Source organism: Papio anubis, chromosome 15, assembly GCF_008728515.1.
Source record: "Papio anubis isolate 15944 chromosome 15, Panubis1.0, whole genome shotgun sequence".
Lineage (NCBI taxonomy): Eukaryota > Metazoa > Chordata > Mammalia > Primates > Cercopithecidae > Papio > Papio anubis.
The window spans coordinates 20,109,211-20,129,118 of NC_044990.1; the positions used below are offsets into that span (position 1 = coordinate 20,109,211).

A 19,908-nucleotide genomic window follows, 5' to 3' on the forward strand; every position below is an offset into this window, starting at 1 on the left:
CCAAGGCAGTTCAGAAAACTGACGACTAGTTTTGGTTAAGCAAGTATATGAAATGACCACAGATTTAACAGATGCTATTTGTCAAAAAGGAACAATGAGGTTTCTCTACTTTTCTCCATGCCACCTTGATGTCTGTTTTCATGTTCTTTTGCTTTATCATAAATACTTTAAAAAATGATACTGATATAGGAAAAAGTGTGGGCTCTAGCCTTCCCATAATCACGCTACTACATTTTCACTGGTGAATGGAACTGATGATCACTCTTTTTTTTTTTTTTTTCTTTTTTTTTTTTTTTTTCTGAGACAGAATCTCACTGTCACTCAGGCTGGAGTTCAGTGGCATGATCTCAGCTCACTGCAACCTCTGCCGCCCAGGTTCAAGCGAATCTTGTGCCTCAGCCTCCTGAGTAGCTAGCATTACAGGTGCATGCCACCATGCCTGGCTAGTTTTTGTATTTTAGTAGAGATGGGGTTTCACCAGGTTGCCCAGGATGGTCTTGAACTGTTGACCTCAAGTGATCCACCTGCCTCAGCCTCCCAAAGTGCTGGGATTACAGGCATGAGACACTGTGCCCGGTCAGATGATCACCCTTCTTAAATCCCAGAGGCATCGGCTTTCCTTTAAACACTCCACAGTGATTTCACTACATTCTCGAGGAGAAGCCGTATCCCTATGTGGGTCCTGTCTTTCAATGTCTCATTTCTCAAAGAGAGATTGAGGACTCCCAAGAGTCCCATTTGTCCTGAGGAAGGAAAGATTGATGAGCTCATCACCACACAGCCTTAACGTTGTTTAGGGGTGGTGATAGGATACCTAATCAACTCACTTCTGTGCACTGAATCACCCTGCTGCAACTGAGCTTGTTGTTACCCCTTGACAGCAGGCTCACTCCTCTGGAAAGCAAGTTCAGATCCTGCTGCCTTGCTCACTTGAATAACAGAAATTTTGCAACACTTCAACTTATTTTATTTATTCATCAAAGGAAAGAATGTCAGGGATTAAAGAAATGGCATGAGAATCACTGAGAATTCGGTTTTCCTTTTCTTTTTCTTTTTTTTTTTTTTTTTTTTTGAGATGGAGTCTCACTCTATTGCCAGGCTGGAGTGCAGTGGTGCGATCCCGGCTCACTGCAACCTCTGCCTCCTGGGTTCAAGCGATTCTCCTGCCTCAGCCTCCCAAGTAGCTGGGACTACAGGCACACACCACCATGTCCAGCTTATTTGTGAATTTTTAGTAGAGACGGGATTTTATCATATTGGCCCGGATGGTCTCGATCTCGACCTCGTGATCTGCCCGCCTCGGCCTCCCAAAGTGCTGGGATTACAGGTATAAGCCACCGTGCCCGGCCGAGAATTCAGTTTTCTGTTATTAATTAAAGAGCATCTAAAAGGATTCTTCTTACTGCTTGCCACAGAGCTGAAAATTATTTGGTTGCTCAGAAACACTGACTTCTATGGGAACCAACATAATTTGATGGAGTTATGCAGAGACAAATGGCAAGTTTTAACTCCACTGGCATTTTCAGATTTTGGCAGGGGGAGATATTCTGGACACTCTGGATATCTGACTAGGTAGTGAAAGTTGGTAATGCTGCCTGGGCTGTAGGGCATGGTGGATAAAGAGCACAAATTGTAGAACTACTAACTCTGCCACTTACCAGCTGTGTGATCTTGGGCAAGTTATATAACCTCTCTGGGCCTTACTTTCTCCATCTGCAAATAACATACTTGGAACATTTTCTTACTCCAAAAATGATACCATAGATTGAGACTTTTTTTTTTTTTAACACTCTGATCAAATTAGCTTTCTTGACCTTAGAAGTTTTAAAGTATTCATTTTAAATTATTTTTAAGAATTAGCTTCACAGTATGTATGTAATTACAACAATGAATGATGGCATGGCATTGGATACATTATTATTGTATACATGGCATTGTATACTATTATTACTATTGTGTACTATTATTATCCCTGGGTTTGCAACTATTGTGTAATTTTATTTGCATATTGAAAAATCAGCAAGGTTTTAAACATGTGCTTGTTTTGCATATGGATGTCCAATTTTCAAAGCACCATTTGTTGACTATCCTTTCTCCATTAAACTGTTTTGACATCTTTGTTGAAAACTATTGGCAATATGTCTGTGGGTCTAATTTTGGACAGTCTATCCTGTTTCATTGATTTAATTTTTTTGCAAACATCGCACTGTCTTGATTATTGTAGTTTTAGAGTAAATCTTAAAATTAGGTAGTATGAGTTCTCCAAATTTATTCTTTTTTAAAAAAATTATTTTGGTTCATTTAGTTCATTTATTTTCCCATATATATTTTAGAGTTGGCTTATTTATAGCTATAAACAAAATCCTGCAGAGATTGGATTGGAATTGTGTTAAATCTGTAGGCCAATTTGGAGAGAACTGACATCATTATTATGTTGAGTTTTCTAATCCATGAACTCTGTATATCTCTCCATTTATTTAGGTCTTTGATTTCTTTCATTAATGTTTTACAGTATTCAGTATACATATCCTGCACAAGTCTTATTGATTTATACCTAAATATTTCATTTTTAGAGAAAATTGTTTGTAAATGGTACATGCATTTTAAAATTTTAGTTGTTAGTTATCAACTGTCAGTATATAGAAATGTGATTGATTTTTGGCTTTGATAAACTCATGTATTAGTTCTAAGAGTAGTTTCTTTTGCTTGTTTGTTTTATCTTTTTTTAAAAAATAGATTCTGTGGGATTTTCTAGGTAGGCAATTATGTTGTTTGCAAATAGGGACAGTTTTATTTCTTCCTTCCCAATCTGGATGTCTTTTATTTATTTTTCTTTTCTTATTGCCTCTTTTCTTATTGATGTTGAATAGGAATGGTGAGCATGGTCATCTTTGCCTTCTTCCCAGTGTTACAGGGAAAGGGTTCAGTCTCTTACCATTAAAATATGGCGCCAGCTGTGGGGATTTTACAGATGCCCTTTATTGGGTTGAGAAAATTTCCTTCTATTCCTAGTTTTCTGAGAGTACCACTTCAATTTCCAAGCGGCCTTGAATCGTCCAGAAGACGGGTGTGATGTTCCTGAGTCCAAGTGATCTTCATTGTTCAGTTCCCACCTAAGTGAGTGAGAACATGGTGTTTGGTTTCGTTCTGTGGATAGTTTGCTAAGAATGCCGAGCCCAGCTGCATCCATGTCCCTACAAAGGATGCAAACTCTCATCCTTTTATGGCTGCATAGTATTCCATGGTGTATATGTACACATTTTCTTAATCCAATTCCTGTCACTGATGGACATTTGGGTTGATTCCAAGTCTTTGCTGTTAGAATAGTGCTGCAATAAACATACGCGTGCATGTGTCTTTATAGGCAGCATACAATTTATAATCCTTGGCATATCCTGGGAGGGGAGGGGAGGGGGGAGGGATTGCATTGGGAGTTATACCTGATGTAAATGACGAAGTTGATGGGTGCAGCAGACCAACATGGCACAAGCATACATATGTAACAAACCTTGGCATCGCAAGTAACATAAAAAATTCTACAACTTAAAGTATAATAACAATAACAAATTAAAAAAAAAAAAAAAACCAGAAGACGCTGGAGGAAAAGTGAGAAACTCACAGCTGATTACCATTTAGGTAGTTCAAATTCTAGTCTTCTTCCTCAATTCATATGCTATCATTTATTTTTCAGGGACTTTGAATAGTTGCTCATGCATTCTGTCCAGGTTTTATAGCTGCATTCAGTGGGAGAGACAAAGTGAGTGTTTGTTCCATTGTATTCAGAACTGGAATCCTTGAGTCTTTTTAAAGTCAAAGAAAGAAAATTAACCAGCTTATTCAGTTCCATTAAAAAAAAAAGTACTGTTTTAAGTTTCAAGGATCCAAAGATGAGTTAAATTTAATCTCTACTTCTGAGGAATTGTTTCATGCCCACCCTCATTCCTCTTTTCCACCTGGTAAGTTCCTACTTGTTATTATTTTGAAGTAATCTTTAATTCTTATCAAAGTAATAAGCATACATGGTTTAATAAGTCAAACAGAACTACAAAATGTATAACAAAAAATAGCACCCTTGTGACACAGTCTCCCCCTCAAGCAATTAAGAGGTTAAAGGTAACTACTTCAACTCTGCTTACTACATTTTCTACTATTTACCTCCATATTTCTAAGTAATATTCTTATGTCTCTTTATTTTTCAATTTCAGACATTATCTATTGACTTCTTATTATGAAAGGTAAGGATTATTTTACCTCTCCCACCTCAAACACACATCACTCATTTTTTTTTCTCCCCTCATTCCCCCTAATAAAGTGCTATCAGAAACAAATCAATATTGTTTACTTTATCATGATTATTCAGTCCCCGACTTACGATGGTTCAGTTTAACAATTTTCCTACTTTACGATGTAGGAAAATTGTTAAATTGAACCATCATTAAATCGGGGACTGCCTGTATAGTAATGACAATGAAGTGCTGAATAGCTCATGTAACTTACTGAATATATCATGTCAGAATGTAGACATAATGTATTCAGTAAGTTACATGAGCTCTTCAGCACTTTATTACCAAACAGGCTTTTGCGTTAGATGATTTTGCCCAACTGGGAAGTACCTTTGCCACTCTTTCCACCCATGTCTTCCTCTTTCTTGGTTTACTCCCTTTTTTAACTGACAGCACATCATGCAACAGCTTTTTCAGAAGGAATGTACTGTTTTTGAGATTTGCACATTTAATAATGCTTTTAGTCTACTTGATTAACAGCTTGGCTGGATATAAATTCTAGCTAGAAATAATTTTCCCCCTTTGATTTTCTCTTTAGTTTCCAATGCTGCTTTGGAGAAACCCAGTGCCATTAGGATTTCTGCCACTTTTATATGACCTGTTCCTTACTTCTTTCAAAATTAGAAGTTGTCAGCCTTATTTCTTTATCCATGGGGTTCTACAGTTTCAAGTGGACATGCTTTGGTGTGTGTGTTCCATTTGTTATACTGTACATCTGGTTCTTTAGTTCAGTGAAATTCTTAAATATAGATGCTACTACCTTCCTTGAGTCTAAGTAAAAAAAGCAGACTTTCACTTTATCTTCTTGTTAGCTGTATGGTTTCCCTCCCGTCCTAATTGGTGCCTTTGTAAGGGTGGAGGAGAGCCAGCTGCCTAGAAGTATAGGATAGAGGAGAAAATCTGGATGTCTCAATGTCCTAGACAGACTTTCAACTAATCTTCCAAATTTTGGTGCCACCCTACACTACAACCTTCAGAACTACACAGTATCTTCAAGTCCTGTTGCTAACAAAAGCTTAAAATAGGAGGAAAAAGCTATGAAAAGCTTAGAAAGACAGGATTCAAATTTGCCCTGTTTGTTGTTCTTGTTGTTTTGTTTTTTTTCCTGTTTTCTACTGTTCTCAGGACTCAGAGTAAATGATGTATACTTTGCTGCATGTTTTTTGGTCTTGTTCTAATTTGTCTTTTAAATAAGGCTAAACGCCATAATCCTCTGCTGACAATTGTCCTATCATTGATTTCCTGCTTTTCTTCAAGCTGACAGGTTTAGGCAAAGACCATTTTTACAATTCCTTTTTTGGATCTGACAAAATTTTTTCCAAACAGGATTATAAACAAAGCTTACATTTTAACACAAGTATAGATGATGAATTATGTAACTTGTTGGATCATAAGTTAATATTAGGTATTTGAGTAATACTGTTTCATTTAAATTTGGCTTTGTCTCCATAAAGCATTGAGGAATTCTGTAGCCCAATATTAACTTAAATTCTAAGTTTCTATTTTTTATTGTTTACTGAGTATTTACTCTGTACCAGGCATTACTGTATTTCATTCTTACAACAACTTTGTTAAGGTTCAATTATTTTTATATTATGATTAGAAAGTGAGGCTTTGAAAGAATAAGTAATTTGCCAGAGATCACCTACAAAGTTGAACCAGGATTTTAATCTAGGTTTGAACGCTACAAATTTCATGCTCTTAAACGGTAAGTCATACTGCTTATGAATAAAATCATAAATATAATAGCAAGAAGCTTTTATTTCTACAGCCATTGTGATTGTATATACACTTACATTTAAGTGTATACCTAATGAGCTCAGAACTGTAACAGTTCCAGAGTCATTGACTGTCCACCTATTAATTGCATTTGACATTCCAGTTTATAGCCAGTATACTGCAGAATTAATTTTTCTTTATACTTTAAATAAATATTGCTAAAATTACCTCTTGATTAGGCTGATCATATTGCTGAACAATATGCACTAGCGATATGGTAACATAATTATCCTACGGCCTGTCTTGAGAGAAGGAGGTTGAAATAGTCCTGCTGATGATTTGAAAAGGAATTTTTTAAGGTTAGACTTTTTCTAAAGAGGGAAAGTAGGATAATATTTCTATTTTAAATATTAGTTTAACATTCTATAATGTAATTTTCGTAATTTATAGGAGTATCATTCTTATTGGAGATGCATAAGAAGTTAATGAAACCTCACGGCCTCCCTAGAATCATGAACTTGTTGATTTGCTTGCCTTAGGGAGGTGACTGCTGATTTAATTTTAATTGTATTTAGCAATTACTGATAATGTTGTGATCCAATGGAAGCTTTTCTTTTAGAGGAATGTAAAAATCAACTTGCAATTTCTCTCTGAAATACCATCTGTATAAGAAAGGAGGCTCATATGCATGAACCCAGGAGTGTTATCCTACTTCAGGGCAGATTTTTCTTCAATTCTTTACTCAAACCAAATTTCTGGTTCAAGAAGAGTATGGCCAATTTGTGACTGGGATAACTGCAGGCTTCCACATTTCCTGAGCTAACATGATACTATCTTATCTATGTTCTCTGTACCTTTCTCCCTTTTTTCTCATTGCTCTCTGTCCCTATCACCATCTCATTGCCTCATTTCTGAAAGCCTTGCTGTTAGGTGACTGCTATAATTCTCCTTGGGGAGTTAGATGATAAAGCCCTAAATAAGCAAGTGGCATGATAGAGCTAAACTATACCAGCCTATGAGAGATAATTGCTAAGTATTTAGGAATTTTTTCTTTTTTTTTTTTTTTTTTTTTTTTTGAGACAGAGTCTCGCTCTGCCGCCCAGGCTGGAGTGCAGTGGCAGGATCTCAGCTCACTGCAAGCTCCGCCTCCCGGGTTCACGCCATTCTCCTGCCTCAGCCTCCCGAGTAGTTGGGACTACAGGCGCCCGCCACCGCGCCCGGCTAGTTTTTTGTATTTTTTTTTTTTTTTAGTAGAGACGGGGTTTCACCGTGTTAGCCAGGATGGTCTCGATCTCCTGACCTCGTGATCCGCTCGTCTCGGCCTCCCAAAGTGCTGGGATTACAGGCTTGAGCCACCGCGCCCGGCGTATTTAGGAATTTTTTCAAGCTGACTGTTAACCCTTGATAGCTTGAAATCATGGTGGGGGTGTTTGCACCATGGAAATTGGCAAACTTAACAACCCCCAAGTCTCCATGAGAACTGGTTTACTAGCACACCACCGGGTATTGCACTTCTCAGGGGGATCTGGCATTTTCACTAGGTACTCCCGAAAATCTTAAAGATTCAAAATGAATTTCCATGGCTGGTTCTTCTCTAATAGGCATAAACAATAAAAAAAATCATTACAGGCAATGCCCAAGTGTTACCACATAGGGAAACAGCTGGATCATCTTGCTGAAAGCCAGCTCTACTGACACGTGGCGAGGAGACATGGATGGCGGGAAATTATAAAAGTTCAGAAAAGCATTGCCTTTCTGGGCCATGAAAGATTCCCAAAGACATACATACATATAACAATCCTACAAAATACGGATTGTTCTGTAACAATGATCCACTGAATCAGACTATTTTTTCAGAGTTATTGATCAAAGTAAAGAATGACATTGAAGAGTAAACTAGGCTCCTTAAAAAGAACAAAGGATTTCATAATCCCATAGAGGATCTGAAGATAACCTAGCCTGTAAATTTACTAACAGTCAGCCAGTTAAATAATCCCGTGGTTTCTAAAACTGAAAGTAGAACTTAATATTCTACTGAGATCTTCAAAAATCAAAACTGCTGGACTAGAGATTACAGAAAAGGCCAAGCTTAGTTACCTAAGTACATCAAACTGCATTTATTCATAGTCCTAGAACATTCTCTCTAAAAGGAGGAATAGACTAATGGTGCTTAACATAAATTAATTATCTTTTCCATGTATTTCTTTCTATGCCTCACTCCTTTTTATTTTCAAATGTTGAGTGTGTGCTTACTGTGTAGCAGGCAATGTCTCCACTATGATGATGAAAAAGTTCCAGTCTCACACTGTATTTCAGAAGATTGCATCCATTGTTAAAGAATATAGTTTGAATAGTACTTCCTTAAGTACTCTTCAAAGGCAGAGAGATCCTACCAGCAATATACAGAAGATTCACTTTGTGATTTCTTCTAATTAGAAAATAACATTTGAAAGCTATAACATTTTAAGCCTTTTTGCTCCCACAGAAATAATCATCAAGAGAAGATGATTTGATTTCTGAGGAAAACCATGGTATAGCTTTAACAGCCTTCTTGGAAGAAATACAAATGTAACTAAGTAAAAGTATGAATAATATACTTTAAATATAGCCATAAGAATTTTGACTTATAATTAACCCATGTTTCTGAAAATATGAAATCTAAAAGTAATAAATATAGATTCTTAATAATGGGCTCTTAAAACTACATTTATAATAATCCTTTCGGTTTGTTGTTATGGTTATTTATTATAGGAAAAACACATGTTCCTATCAAAGCATGTAAAATTAATGAACACATTTTTTATACGCAGAGCTCAAAAAATACTCTTTTGTAAGCTGTACTCAAATAAAAATACCAATGAATTCATTAAACAAAAACAAAAACTCAAATCAACAACGGCAAAGCTAATAACTCCAGAAGGCTGAAATGTAGCAAAGACAGAGTAGTGATAAACCATGTAACTATTAATATACTGTTTATCTCAATATGGACAGTTCCTTTGCTACGATGCAGAGGAATCAGGAGGCATGGGGATCTTACGTGGTGGATGGCATGGCAGGTTATTTGCCCTGTCCTCACTGCTGACCTAAAGGCGCCTATCTTGCTCAACAGGAACCATGCGAGACAAGAGTGTATAAGCCTTTCATGCCAGCAGGCCTGTTAACTTCCATGATGTAAAAAGTAAGCCCATTTGGCCACTAGATGGAGATCAGGTTACTCTGTCAGTGATGGGGAAGCTGCTTGCAGCCAGCAAGTCATAAGTAAGCAGGGTATGGAGAACCTATTCTCTTTTTTCAATACTTCTATGAAAGGCATTTTCCAAGCTCTGAAGTTAGGAGCAGATCTGTGCTGAATAAAGAGTATATAAATGAAGAATAGTTCGAAAGATCAAACAGAAAGGGAACTGTAAAAGACAAATATTTGCTTGTTATTACTGTTGGCCCTGGAATGACTTCCATTTAGGTTTGGTTGTGTAAACCACTTGTAAGTAATGAGATGAGCTGGTCCAAATAAGAGCAATTAAATAAGCTGTCTCATTATTTACCAAGCAGGGAAGAGGAGAGATATGACAAAAAATTAAAACAATGACAGATTATTAAGACAATTAGTCTTGTCTGTTTAAACATAAGAATACAGACTCATGTTTGAGTATGTATATAAGTATGCATTTTTAATATCAACCAGAATGGATCAACGGAACTTAGGGATCAAAGGAGAATGTTAGATAACATCTATTCAAATTTTCCAAATGAAACTATCATTCAATTCTGAATTATAGAACTTTATTACTAAATATGTCTTATTTCTGTAATAGCTGAGCTTTATTTTATTTTTTTTAGAGACAGGGTCTTGTTTTGTTGCCCAGGTTGGGGTGCAGTGGCTCGATCTCAGCTCCTGCAACCTCCGCCTCCTGGATTCAAGCAATTCTTGTGCGTCAGCCTCCCAAGTAGCTGGGATTACAGGCATGTGCCACCATGCCCGGCTTATAGCTGAACTTTAAACTGGAGACATAAAGTTACACATGTCCTGGAAAATGTTTGGTTTAGGGAAAGTTCAGATATTGCACTGTGTGATGTAGCTGAATATTTTGATTATTCTTGAGATGTTAGATACCATAATTCTGTTCATTTCTAACTTAATAACTATATATACTCATTCAATAAATATTTATTCAGTTACATAAAAACAATTTGCGACAGTTTAAAAGAAAAAATCCATTTGTTATCAAACAGTTTCAATTACCAGCACATTTTAGTATACAGGAGTGTGAGCGTAAACAAACATATTAATTGCTTATTGCACCAATCATTGTGCTACAAGCTAGGAGTACAAAGATGTATATATAGCCAGAGAACTAACTGGAAGAGAAGGCCTACATGATTAAAAAACAAATACAAATTCATTTTTGCAGCAGTCAAGAACAATTATTAAATGATCAGTAAAAGTCCTTTGTAAAGTTCTATTGTGAAAAATAAACTTAACCTTGACCAGATGGAAAACATGACCTTTGATCTCTACCACGTATAAAATATAGAAATTCAAACACAATAGTATTTACTATTAGACACCAATGACTGTAATGAGAACAGGAGCTTAATTCGATAAGAGAAGAAACTAATGTTTAGAATAATAAATGAAAAAGGCCATAATTAATTGGTTTTCTAAATATTGTTATGAGTAGTAACCAACATTCAGTCTATTGCTGTAATCAGTCCATGGCACTTACTTAATCACATGTTTATTTTAGAGTCATACATTTGTTTTAGCTTAATTAAATTAATACATTTATACCCCTTCAAAAAGATTTGAGTTCTACTTTGGTTTGAGGCTTTCAAAATGTTCCTACAAGCTTTTAAGAATCTAAGAGAATTATTATTCATTCACGAATATTTCTATTTAAAGAAAATCACAAAAATAATCACATAAAATAGGAATTGTTAATCAGGTATTAATGAAATAGTCTGTAGAAATTTTCTTATTTTGCTAATCAGCTCTTTGCGGAGCACCCTGACTGGTAGGAACCTATTTTTCCTTTTGTTGGATAAGCAAGTAATGTAAACAGGAGAGGTTTTGTTCTGAAGATTAAAATAAATGAATAGTAAATAAATCCTTTTATTATATGCTTTAGTACATATGGGTCTATAGCCTTCCTCATTCTTCAAATTAGTTCCAGACAGGAACTAGATTGATTAGATGATGACTGAGTCATTTCTGGAGTTGTCAGGTTTCACTTTGGTGGCCTGTTCCCATGTTTTTCTCTAGTGCAGGGTTGGGTCTACTTATTGTTGACTAGTAAATTTGCATTACCTGGAAATAAGGAAGTTGATAAAAAACGTTCTATTGGATGCATATTTTTGCTCACCTTCTCCAGTTTAGAGGTTCTGGTCTTGTAATAACCTGCTGTATTCTAGTTCCTAAATGTTTCTGTTTCCTAGGTAGCATGTAGAGATGCTGACACTGAAGATGGTAAAAGTGAGAACAGATGCAAAGGTGCTGCTGGAAACTGGTTACTGCTTAAGGTTAAAAAAATAAAAGCTGCTGATTGTATTCATATGTTGTGATGTCAGTAACCTGCATGTTTAAGCACTGACAGAATAAAAGGCACATTTTTACTTTTTCATCATTTAGATGGATAAAGTTCTTTGTCTTTTTATTTTGAATCTAAAAATTCTTTCAGTTCTTTAAGCAACTATTTTTGAGTCACTGGCCCAGAAATTTTCATGACTGTGGCATCTGGAACTAAATTTATATTTGAATGTGCACCTCTAGGAGATAAGGTGAATTCAAATGGTACCTGCATATTTCTGTCATCTTGTCCAATCATGTTTCTCCATTCCATGAGAGATCGCTGCAGACGTTCAAGTCCAGTTTCCCAAAGCCTGATGTGACCTCCCATATCAACAGTAACAACACCGCTTTTGTCCCACTCCGCTAGCAGTGCATCTGTGTCGGAAATGGTAGACAGCCATGTGGTATATGGCGAGAGAGATTCTGATCTGGAAAAAGGAATCCAAGTGAAGCTAAGAGACCATAAAAATAAAGCAGGAGGGAAAACACTGCGCATTGTAATGTTCTTTACTGTTGAAAAAGTATGCTCACACTACTCATTCTTTTATACCTGCTCTTACCTATGTCACTGCATAGGAAGGTTATGAGGATATGCTATGAGCAAAAGTTCTTAAACAAACATGCCCAGGGTTCGTAAGCAAACATGAGGCAGGACAATCATGAATATAAAAAAAAACCAGAAAGACTATTTTAAGAAAGATTTTTTATAAGTGATCACGGTATATAACCAATTGGTAGACCAGGAAACAAAGCCGGTTTAAACTGATTAGGTTCTCTAAACTTGCTATAAAGAATTTGCTATGGACTAAATGCTTGTATCCCCCAAATTCGTATGTTGAAGCCCTAACCCCCAATATGATAGTATTAGGAGGTAGGTACTTTGGGAGGTAATTAGGCTTAGATGAAGTCGTGAGGGTAGAAGCCCTATTATAGAATGGGATTAGGGCCCTTATGAGAAGAGACCAGAAAGCTCGCACTTGCGTGTGGTCTCTCTCTGTTTCCTTTCCCCCCACTCATGTTAGGATACAGCAAGAAGTTAGCCCTCTGTAATATAGCCTTCACTAGGAACTGAATTGGCTGGCCCCTTTATTTTGGCTTTCCCAGCCTCCAGACTGAAAATAAATATTTGTCACTTAAGCTACCCACTCTATAGTATTCTGCTGTAACAGCCTGATCTAAGAACTCTAATAATGAGCATATTAAAAGACAAGATATCAACAGAACCATCTGTAAGGAGCAAAAAGACACAGTAATTTACTGGTTCTTTGCATTTTCCTGTATTTGTGGACGATACTAACTTCCACTGTCAGGAAGAAAGGAACTAGTTCACCAGTTCACACCTCACATGCTCGCAGTACTGGACTCACTCCTTAGAGGCCTAATGTCAGTGCTGAAACCAATGTCTTGTTTATGCATTTCGACTGCATTTGTATGTGATATTTTGCCTTTTCTGACTTAGAAAGTTACATGAATCTATAACAAGGAATGTATAGGTTTATTATATATTTCACACATATTTCCTTTATTATATATTTCTGACATTTGTATATGTGTGTGTATATATATGTATGTACAGTAATTTCTAGGAATGCAAATTTGTCTATAAGAGTCAACTGCATATCTCCTTTATATGAGTATAGCTCTTATCATAGAAAAGTGATAACAGATTATAAATTCCAATTATTAGTGTTGGCTCACAAAATGCATCTGATATTTTCTATATGAAATAAATAGTCTAAAGAGATGGCCTGATAAGAAAAACATAATAAGCTATCATTGCAGATTTTGGAAAAACACAAAACCATTATATATTAGGTAAATTCTTATAATATTCTGAAAGATAAATCAAGACTAATTTGACCTTTTTTCAATCTGCTTTAGTTGATACTAAACACAGAGTGACAAGGGCGGCCACTCTTGGACACGGAAGACTCAGAAAATGTTCATATGAGGAGAACAACAGTGGGATGGGACCATATGTTTCCGAGCTACTTTACAGGACTCCCAGAAGGGCTCAAAGAAGGTAACATTTGATATAATACATGATACTCTATCAATAAATACTTGCTGCAGGAAAAAACTTAGTAGTTACAGATGATGGAGTAGGGAGCAATTCAAATTTATCCATTTGTAACTATGATGTTTGAAATTCTGCCAAGAACACCCAAGTTGTATGATTCTATTGAGCACTGTACCTACTAGTTGTCACTATTTAACTCTTCACGGCAAAACTTTACATTTACAGGCAATTTCTTTAATTTATTAAAAAAAAAAGAATTACTGAAGAAACCACACATTTACTACAATTTGCACACTAGGTCTAAACTCTTTTCTTCACTTAAAGAATGTTTTCCTTATAAATAATAACAAAGTTTTAAATGAACACATAGAATTACAGTAGAGTGCAGCCTAAATTTGTAACAGCCACATATGAAAGCTTGGCAGTACTGTTTTACAAATGCAAATAATATAAAACTTTGAAGAAAAATATGTGAGAGCAAAAGTGATGTATTCATTTTGGCCCTGAAGTTACATACAGCTTTATTGTATTTTCTATTATTTGAAATTAGCTATCAAATGAAAAATTCCTGATATCTAGCAGAATGCTAAATCTAAGCAACTAGCAAAAAAACTGAAGTCCAGATGGGTTGTTCCTTTGGATTTTATACATAGGCCAAAAAAAGCAGTAGTTAATCTCAAGAGAAACTCAGGACATACTGACAATGAAACAGACTCTAAATCATATGACACTTGAAATGTGGCAAGTCCAAATGGAGATGTGCTTTAAGTGTAAAATACATACTGAATTTCAGAGACTTAGGGAGAAAAAAGGAATGTAAACTATTTCATTAAAAATTTTTATTGACTACATATCAAAATAATATTTTGGATATATTGGGTTAAATAAAAGATATTATTAAAATTAATTTCACCTTAAAACAATATTTTAATGTGTCTACTAAGAAAGATACAATTACACGTATGGCTTTCATTATATTTCCGTTGGACAGTGCAGCTCTAACTGAATGAATTACTGTGGGCAGCTGGCTCTGGGCTGTGCACACAGCTGCTCTTCCAGATGTTCTTTCCATGGCAGGTATAACATGTGATTCACACAGAAAGTTAAAAGAGAAAAACACTGAAATAAAAAACTAGTGAGAGAAAAATGACTATAGATACTGGAAAAAATTATCAATGCTTTAGATATGTTAAAAATATGTTATTTGCTTTTGTTACTTGAATTAGTAGTATTTTTAATGAGCATATAATTAAGATGGAATATGCGATTTCCTCAAATGATTAAAAGTCATTTTCCATTAAACCAACACATTAGGATGTTCCAAGAAGTCATATATGTTGAAAGAAGTAAATCTATTTCTTTGAATAATGATTTTGTTTTCATATTTTTTGAATCTGATTAAAGAGTCCTAAGAAATGAAGCTGCGTTTCTGAGTTATTTGTGCTATAATGCCGAGCTATTTTCTTTCAAGGGTTGGAGAAGGGGGAAAAAAGGAAGCCTGGTGACATTTTGGGTAACTGATAGATTCTGGGTCCCTGGTCTTCCTCTGCAGGCCCTCCAGGCTACTCTACTAGAGCTTCTAGCCAAGGCTTCAACCACTGTGTTGTGAGGGCTTGGTGGCAGTGTGAGGGAGTACATCATACAGTGGGATGTGATTGCAATTTAGGTCAAAATAGAGTAGAAAGATTAGAGGAAGAAGGCTTTGGTGTGGAGGGCAAAGAAAGGAAAAAAGAGGAACCTAGGCTAAGTAGACCAAAGCAGGTGCAAGCTTAAGTTGGAAAAGGGAAATAAGGCATGGATGCACCCAAGGGACGGGCTCCAGGTGACGACACCTGTGTTCTTCAAGGGAGAGATCAAGCTTTATTGTTTCCGTTTTTATATCCTCAGTTTACCTAGTTTAAATGCTTTGCTTCCATTGTGGGACAATAATGAAGGAGGCAAACAGTAATGAGTCCTATTATAAAGCTTTGGATCCTTTGGCTATTGTATAACCTTCCTGACTGCAGATGCATAATAACATATATCAAAACAATATTAAAGAAATCTATTTAAATTCTTTTGATATTTTGAACACATTTACTTCAGAAAACAAATATATAAAGTTAATAAGTATAATTTTTGTAATACTAAAAATGCTATTTCAGATACAGAAAAACTTATTAGAACAGATCAAACAAAAGAGAACAAAGACTTGCAGGCTGTTTGACTTATACCTATGTAACACTGGAATATTTTTACAAAATGAAAATAAAAATGCCAGGAAAACATGCAGAAGAACAGCAAGACAGAAACCAACTGTAACTGGGAAAAAAAAGAGCTTGCTATTTAAAGAAGCAAAAAGTACACATTTATTCATAGTACTTAGCAAGAAATTACTCATTTTTTAGTGACATACTAAGCTAAGAACAAAGGTGAATTGGATTACCTGGGAATAGGGATATATCGGAGTTTCTTTGATTGAAGATCAGTGACTTCTATATAACCAGATGTTTGTGGAGGAGTAACATCTACAAACAAGTCATGACATGAGCCAAGGATTAAATTACTGCACGATACCAAAATGCTGCTAAAAGTGGAATCAAGTTATCCGTAGCCAAGGGTAGAACTCTGGGATCTACTTGACAAGGTACTGGGTCAACCCTCATGGCTAGACTCTGAGAAATATGCTTCCCCCAGGAAAGCACACTGGGCTGTGATTCTTTACTGTCAGAAAATAACCTAAGTTATTTTCATTGTCTTTGATAGCTTCCCAAGATGAGTCAATGTTTTCGCACTTACAGTTTTTTTGAAAATATTTCATCATCTGAACTGTTTTTCCTTCTTAGGAAGCAACAACCATGCAGTAAAATGTGGTGGAATCCGTGCCCTCTCTAATTAGACTGACCTGGTAGGAAGTTCTGCTCCTGTCCGAGCTGTGTTATGCTGGTCAAGTTACTGACCTCTCTGAGGCCTGCTTTCTTCATTTATAAAATGGGGATAACAACCCCACTGTGAAATGGGGGTAACAACCTCAGAGGACCACGGCATCTGAGCATCATAAGCATTATCTTAGATGAAATTAGTAAATGCAAAGCACCGACAGGGGTTGCCCATCACACAGCATCTGTCATTATTAGGGCCCTGCAAGACAGGGGAAGGTGAGGTGAGGATGGGGCAGTGGGGTGAGGACTCTGGGATTTGGATCATAATCCCCAAAAGACACAATCCTAAATGCCATTATTCTGATTGTTGGAATCCCAAAAGATAGATAAAAGTCCCTAAAGTCTAAAATTCTGAAAATCACAATCACAGTATAATTGCATCATGTTAGACAGAGCTATTACTCTGTTACTGTCCTTGTTTGGAAATTAAGTATGGTTTATGGAGACGCCTGTAAGTGCCAAGTTGACAAAGGGTGTATTTGTGGACTTAATTTTAGGTGTCAGTTGGACTGATTATGGAATACCTAGACACGTGGTAAAGCATTATTTTGGTTATATCTGTAATCTGGAAAAGAGATTAGTATGTGAGTCTGAGGGAACCAGGTGGTGAAGATCTGCCCTCAATATTGGTGGACATCAACCCATCAGCCAAGAGCCTAGAGGGGACAAATACAGAAGGTGAACTGGTCTCTCTCTGAGAACTGGGACAGTCTTTTCTTCAACTGCCAAACATACTGATATGCATGTATGACATTTCCCTTTTGCCCAATTGCTTTATGAATATGGTTCACATGCTTATAACTGTTATACTCATGTGATGTCATTAGTATGCCTGAGTGTTTACGCTTGCAAAAAGTATATGTTATTATTGCCTAGTTTATTGTGCAAAGTGGTTTGTGAAGTGTTCTGCTGTTTTTGTTCGTCTGTTTGTTTTTTGGAGACAGAGTCTCGCTCTTGTTGCCCAGGCTGGAGTGCAGTGGTGTGATCTTGGCTCACTGCAACCTCCTCTTCCCAGGTTCAAGTGATTCTCCTGCCTCAGCCTCCCAGGTAGCTGGGATTACAGGCATCCGCCACCAAGCCCAACTAATTTTTGTATTTTTAGTAGAGACAGGGTTTCATCATGTTGGCAAGGCTAGTCTCGAACTCCTGACCCCAAGTGATCTGCCTGCCTTGGCCTCCCAAAGTGCAGGAATTACAGGTGTGCGCCACCACCCCTGGCCTGTTCTGCTGTTTTTATGTTTCTCAAATAAATCTCCTTTTAAAAATGTAAATAAATATCTTTTAAGTAATTTTAAAATTATTTTTTCCAGAATTATATTTGAGATTTTCATCCTTTGGGATTGTGTCAGAATTTTAGACTTTAGGAATATTTATCTTTCTTTGGAAATTTCAACATTTGGGGTTATGGCGTGGAGATCGTGTCTTTTGGGATTATGATTAGCTGTCACGATTCCGGACAGTAAAGAATATGGAAAACTGGGGGAAGATAAAGAGATAAGGGGTCCAGAGCCCTCAACTAATTCTATAATTGTTATACTCATGTGATGTCATTTGTATACCTTAGTGCTGGTTTTCCAGCAAACTCCTGGGCTTCACTGATTTCTATTTCACAACCCTGAGTAACCGTCATCCTCAAAATCATTAGCTGCCACCATGGTGTGTCAGAAACACTGCTTAGTCTTTACAGAGAGTGCTTTTGATACTGACAACAACAAAGACTAAGATTCCTGTCTGAGAGATGAGGAAACTGAGGCTTATAGAGGTAATGTAATAATATGATTTATTTGGGGTGATATAGCTGGAGAGTGATGGAGACGGTTTTCAAACCCAGGCCTTTTTAGCACTAAAATCTATGCTCTGGCCACCACTGCACACGAGTGATGGCAATGGCTTTCAAATCCAGGCCTTTTTAGTACTAAAATCTATGCTCTGGCCACCACTCCACACAACTTCTATGTGAGTTGGCCTTAGGGAAATAGCTATTCGTAAAATATTCCATTTTATAAAACCTTGGCCACCAAGTTCTCTTAAAAAAAACTCCCCTACACAAAACCCATGCTTTTTAAGATTTTTGTCTATCTGTTTCTCTATCTATCTGATCTTGGACAACAATTTCTTATTAGAATGATATATTTATCTATCCATCCATCCATCCATCCATCCATCCATCTTTTATTACAATTTCTGGTTGGAATGAAGTATCCAGGATGTCCTGGATAAATTCAAATTCAAATTTATCAAATGTAGTTTACAAAAAACAAGAAACTTGACACTTTTATTTCATGCATGCAGTTGAAGGCTTTTAAATAGGCCAGCTGAAAAACTTGACATATCTCTTATTTATTTAACAAATGTGTTTGAGCATATTTTGCGCCAGACATCCTATGAAGCAGTGGGGATACAGAAAAGAGATGTGGTCTCTGACTTTGAGGTGTTCACAGTAAAATGAGGAAAGTTCCTTTTTATGAAACCATTGTGGGCCTCTGGGGACTTGGAAAGGATTCCAGAGTGGGAATCACAGCCCTGAGGCCAGGTATGAGCTGCAGAGGTAGGCAATGGGTTGTCCCAAGAGACAAACAGCTCAGCAGGAAGAAAAAGCAATGTCCAAGGAGAGGAATGGGTAAGAAAATAGGGTTATTGTAATAATTTGACCACCCAGCTAGATTAGCTGTCTTCAAGTGGCCATCTGTACAAAATGAGTATGCTTATCGTAAGCCACACACAGTCTGCAATGGAAATTCTCCCTGTGATATAAGGTCAATCTTGGATAGTTTTATATCATATATCATTTTTTACAATTCCTGCTGCTTGAACCTAGCTAAAGTAGGTTGAATTATTTATAGCTCAGGGTTCTTTGCCAAGAGTGACCAGTTATTGAAGCTCTAGAGATGAGTGGAGCTGCCTCACTAACTCACTCACTCACATTTTGGCTTGCCACTTAGAGGCACTTTTACAAATAAGGAATAGTATTAAGTTGAGCTACTGCCATCAGCACTTTTAGATTGCCTGTGAAAGCAAAGTAAGCCAACTTATTTTAAAATATATTTTTTCCCACATCTTTCTTTTCTTTTACTTTGCTAATTAATTCCATGGTGAGAAAATGCAATAATGACTGTTTCTACTATTTCAAGAAGTAGAAAGCAAGAATTTTACTCCTGGTATTAAAAACTATTTTCATATATCAGAGAAGGGTAATTGTGGCTACAAAGCACTTCAGGGAAATAGTAAAGGTGGTGGTAGTGGTGGTAGTAGTAGTAAGCACTTTAAAAATAATAAAAACTGATGTTTACTGATTTGAAAATAAGTCAGCTCAGAAGAAAAGAATATTTACAAAAAGATTCTTGAACAGAATACTTGACTGAATTAAGGAAGTGAAAACTGTGGCCAGGTTTCCCT

At 36.5% G+C, this 19,908-nt stretch overlaps 1 protein-coding gene across 2 annotated transcripts in view; it reads right to left on the reverse strand.

The window, feature by feature from the left end:
* VWA8 (von Willebrand factor A domain containing 8) overlaps nt 1–19,908 on the reverse strand; it is a 379,623-nt gene that overhangs the window by 87,708 nt on the left and 272,007 nt on the right. For both annotated transcript variants that reach the window (XM_003913811.3, XM_021929568.2), the window contains 2 exons: nt 16,017–16,098; nt 11,798–11,999 (listed from right to left, as the gene is read on the reverse strand). In XM_003913811.3, the coding sequence (XP_003913860.2) occupies nt 11,798–11,999; nt 16,017–16,098 (284 nt within the window). The remainder of the gene's footprint in view (nt 1–11,797; nt 12,000–16,016; nt 16,099–19,908) is intronic.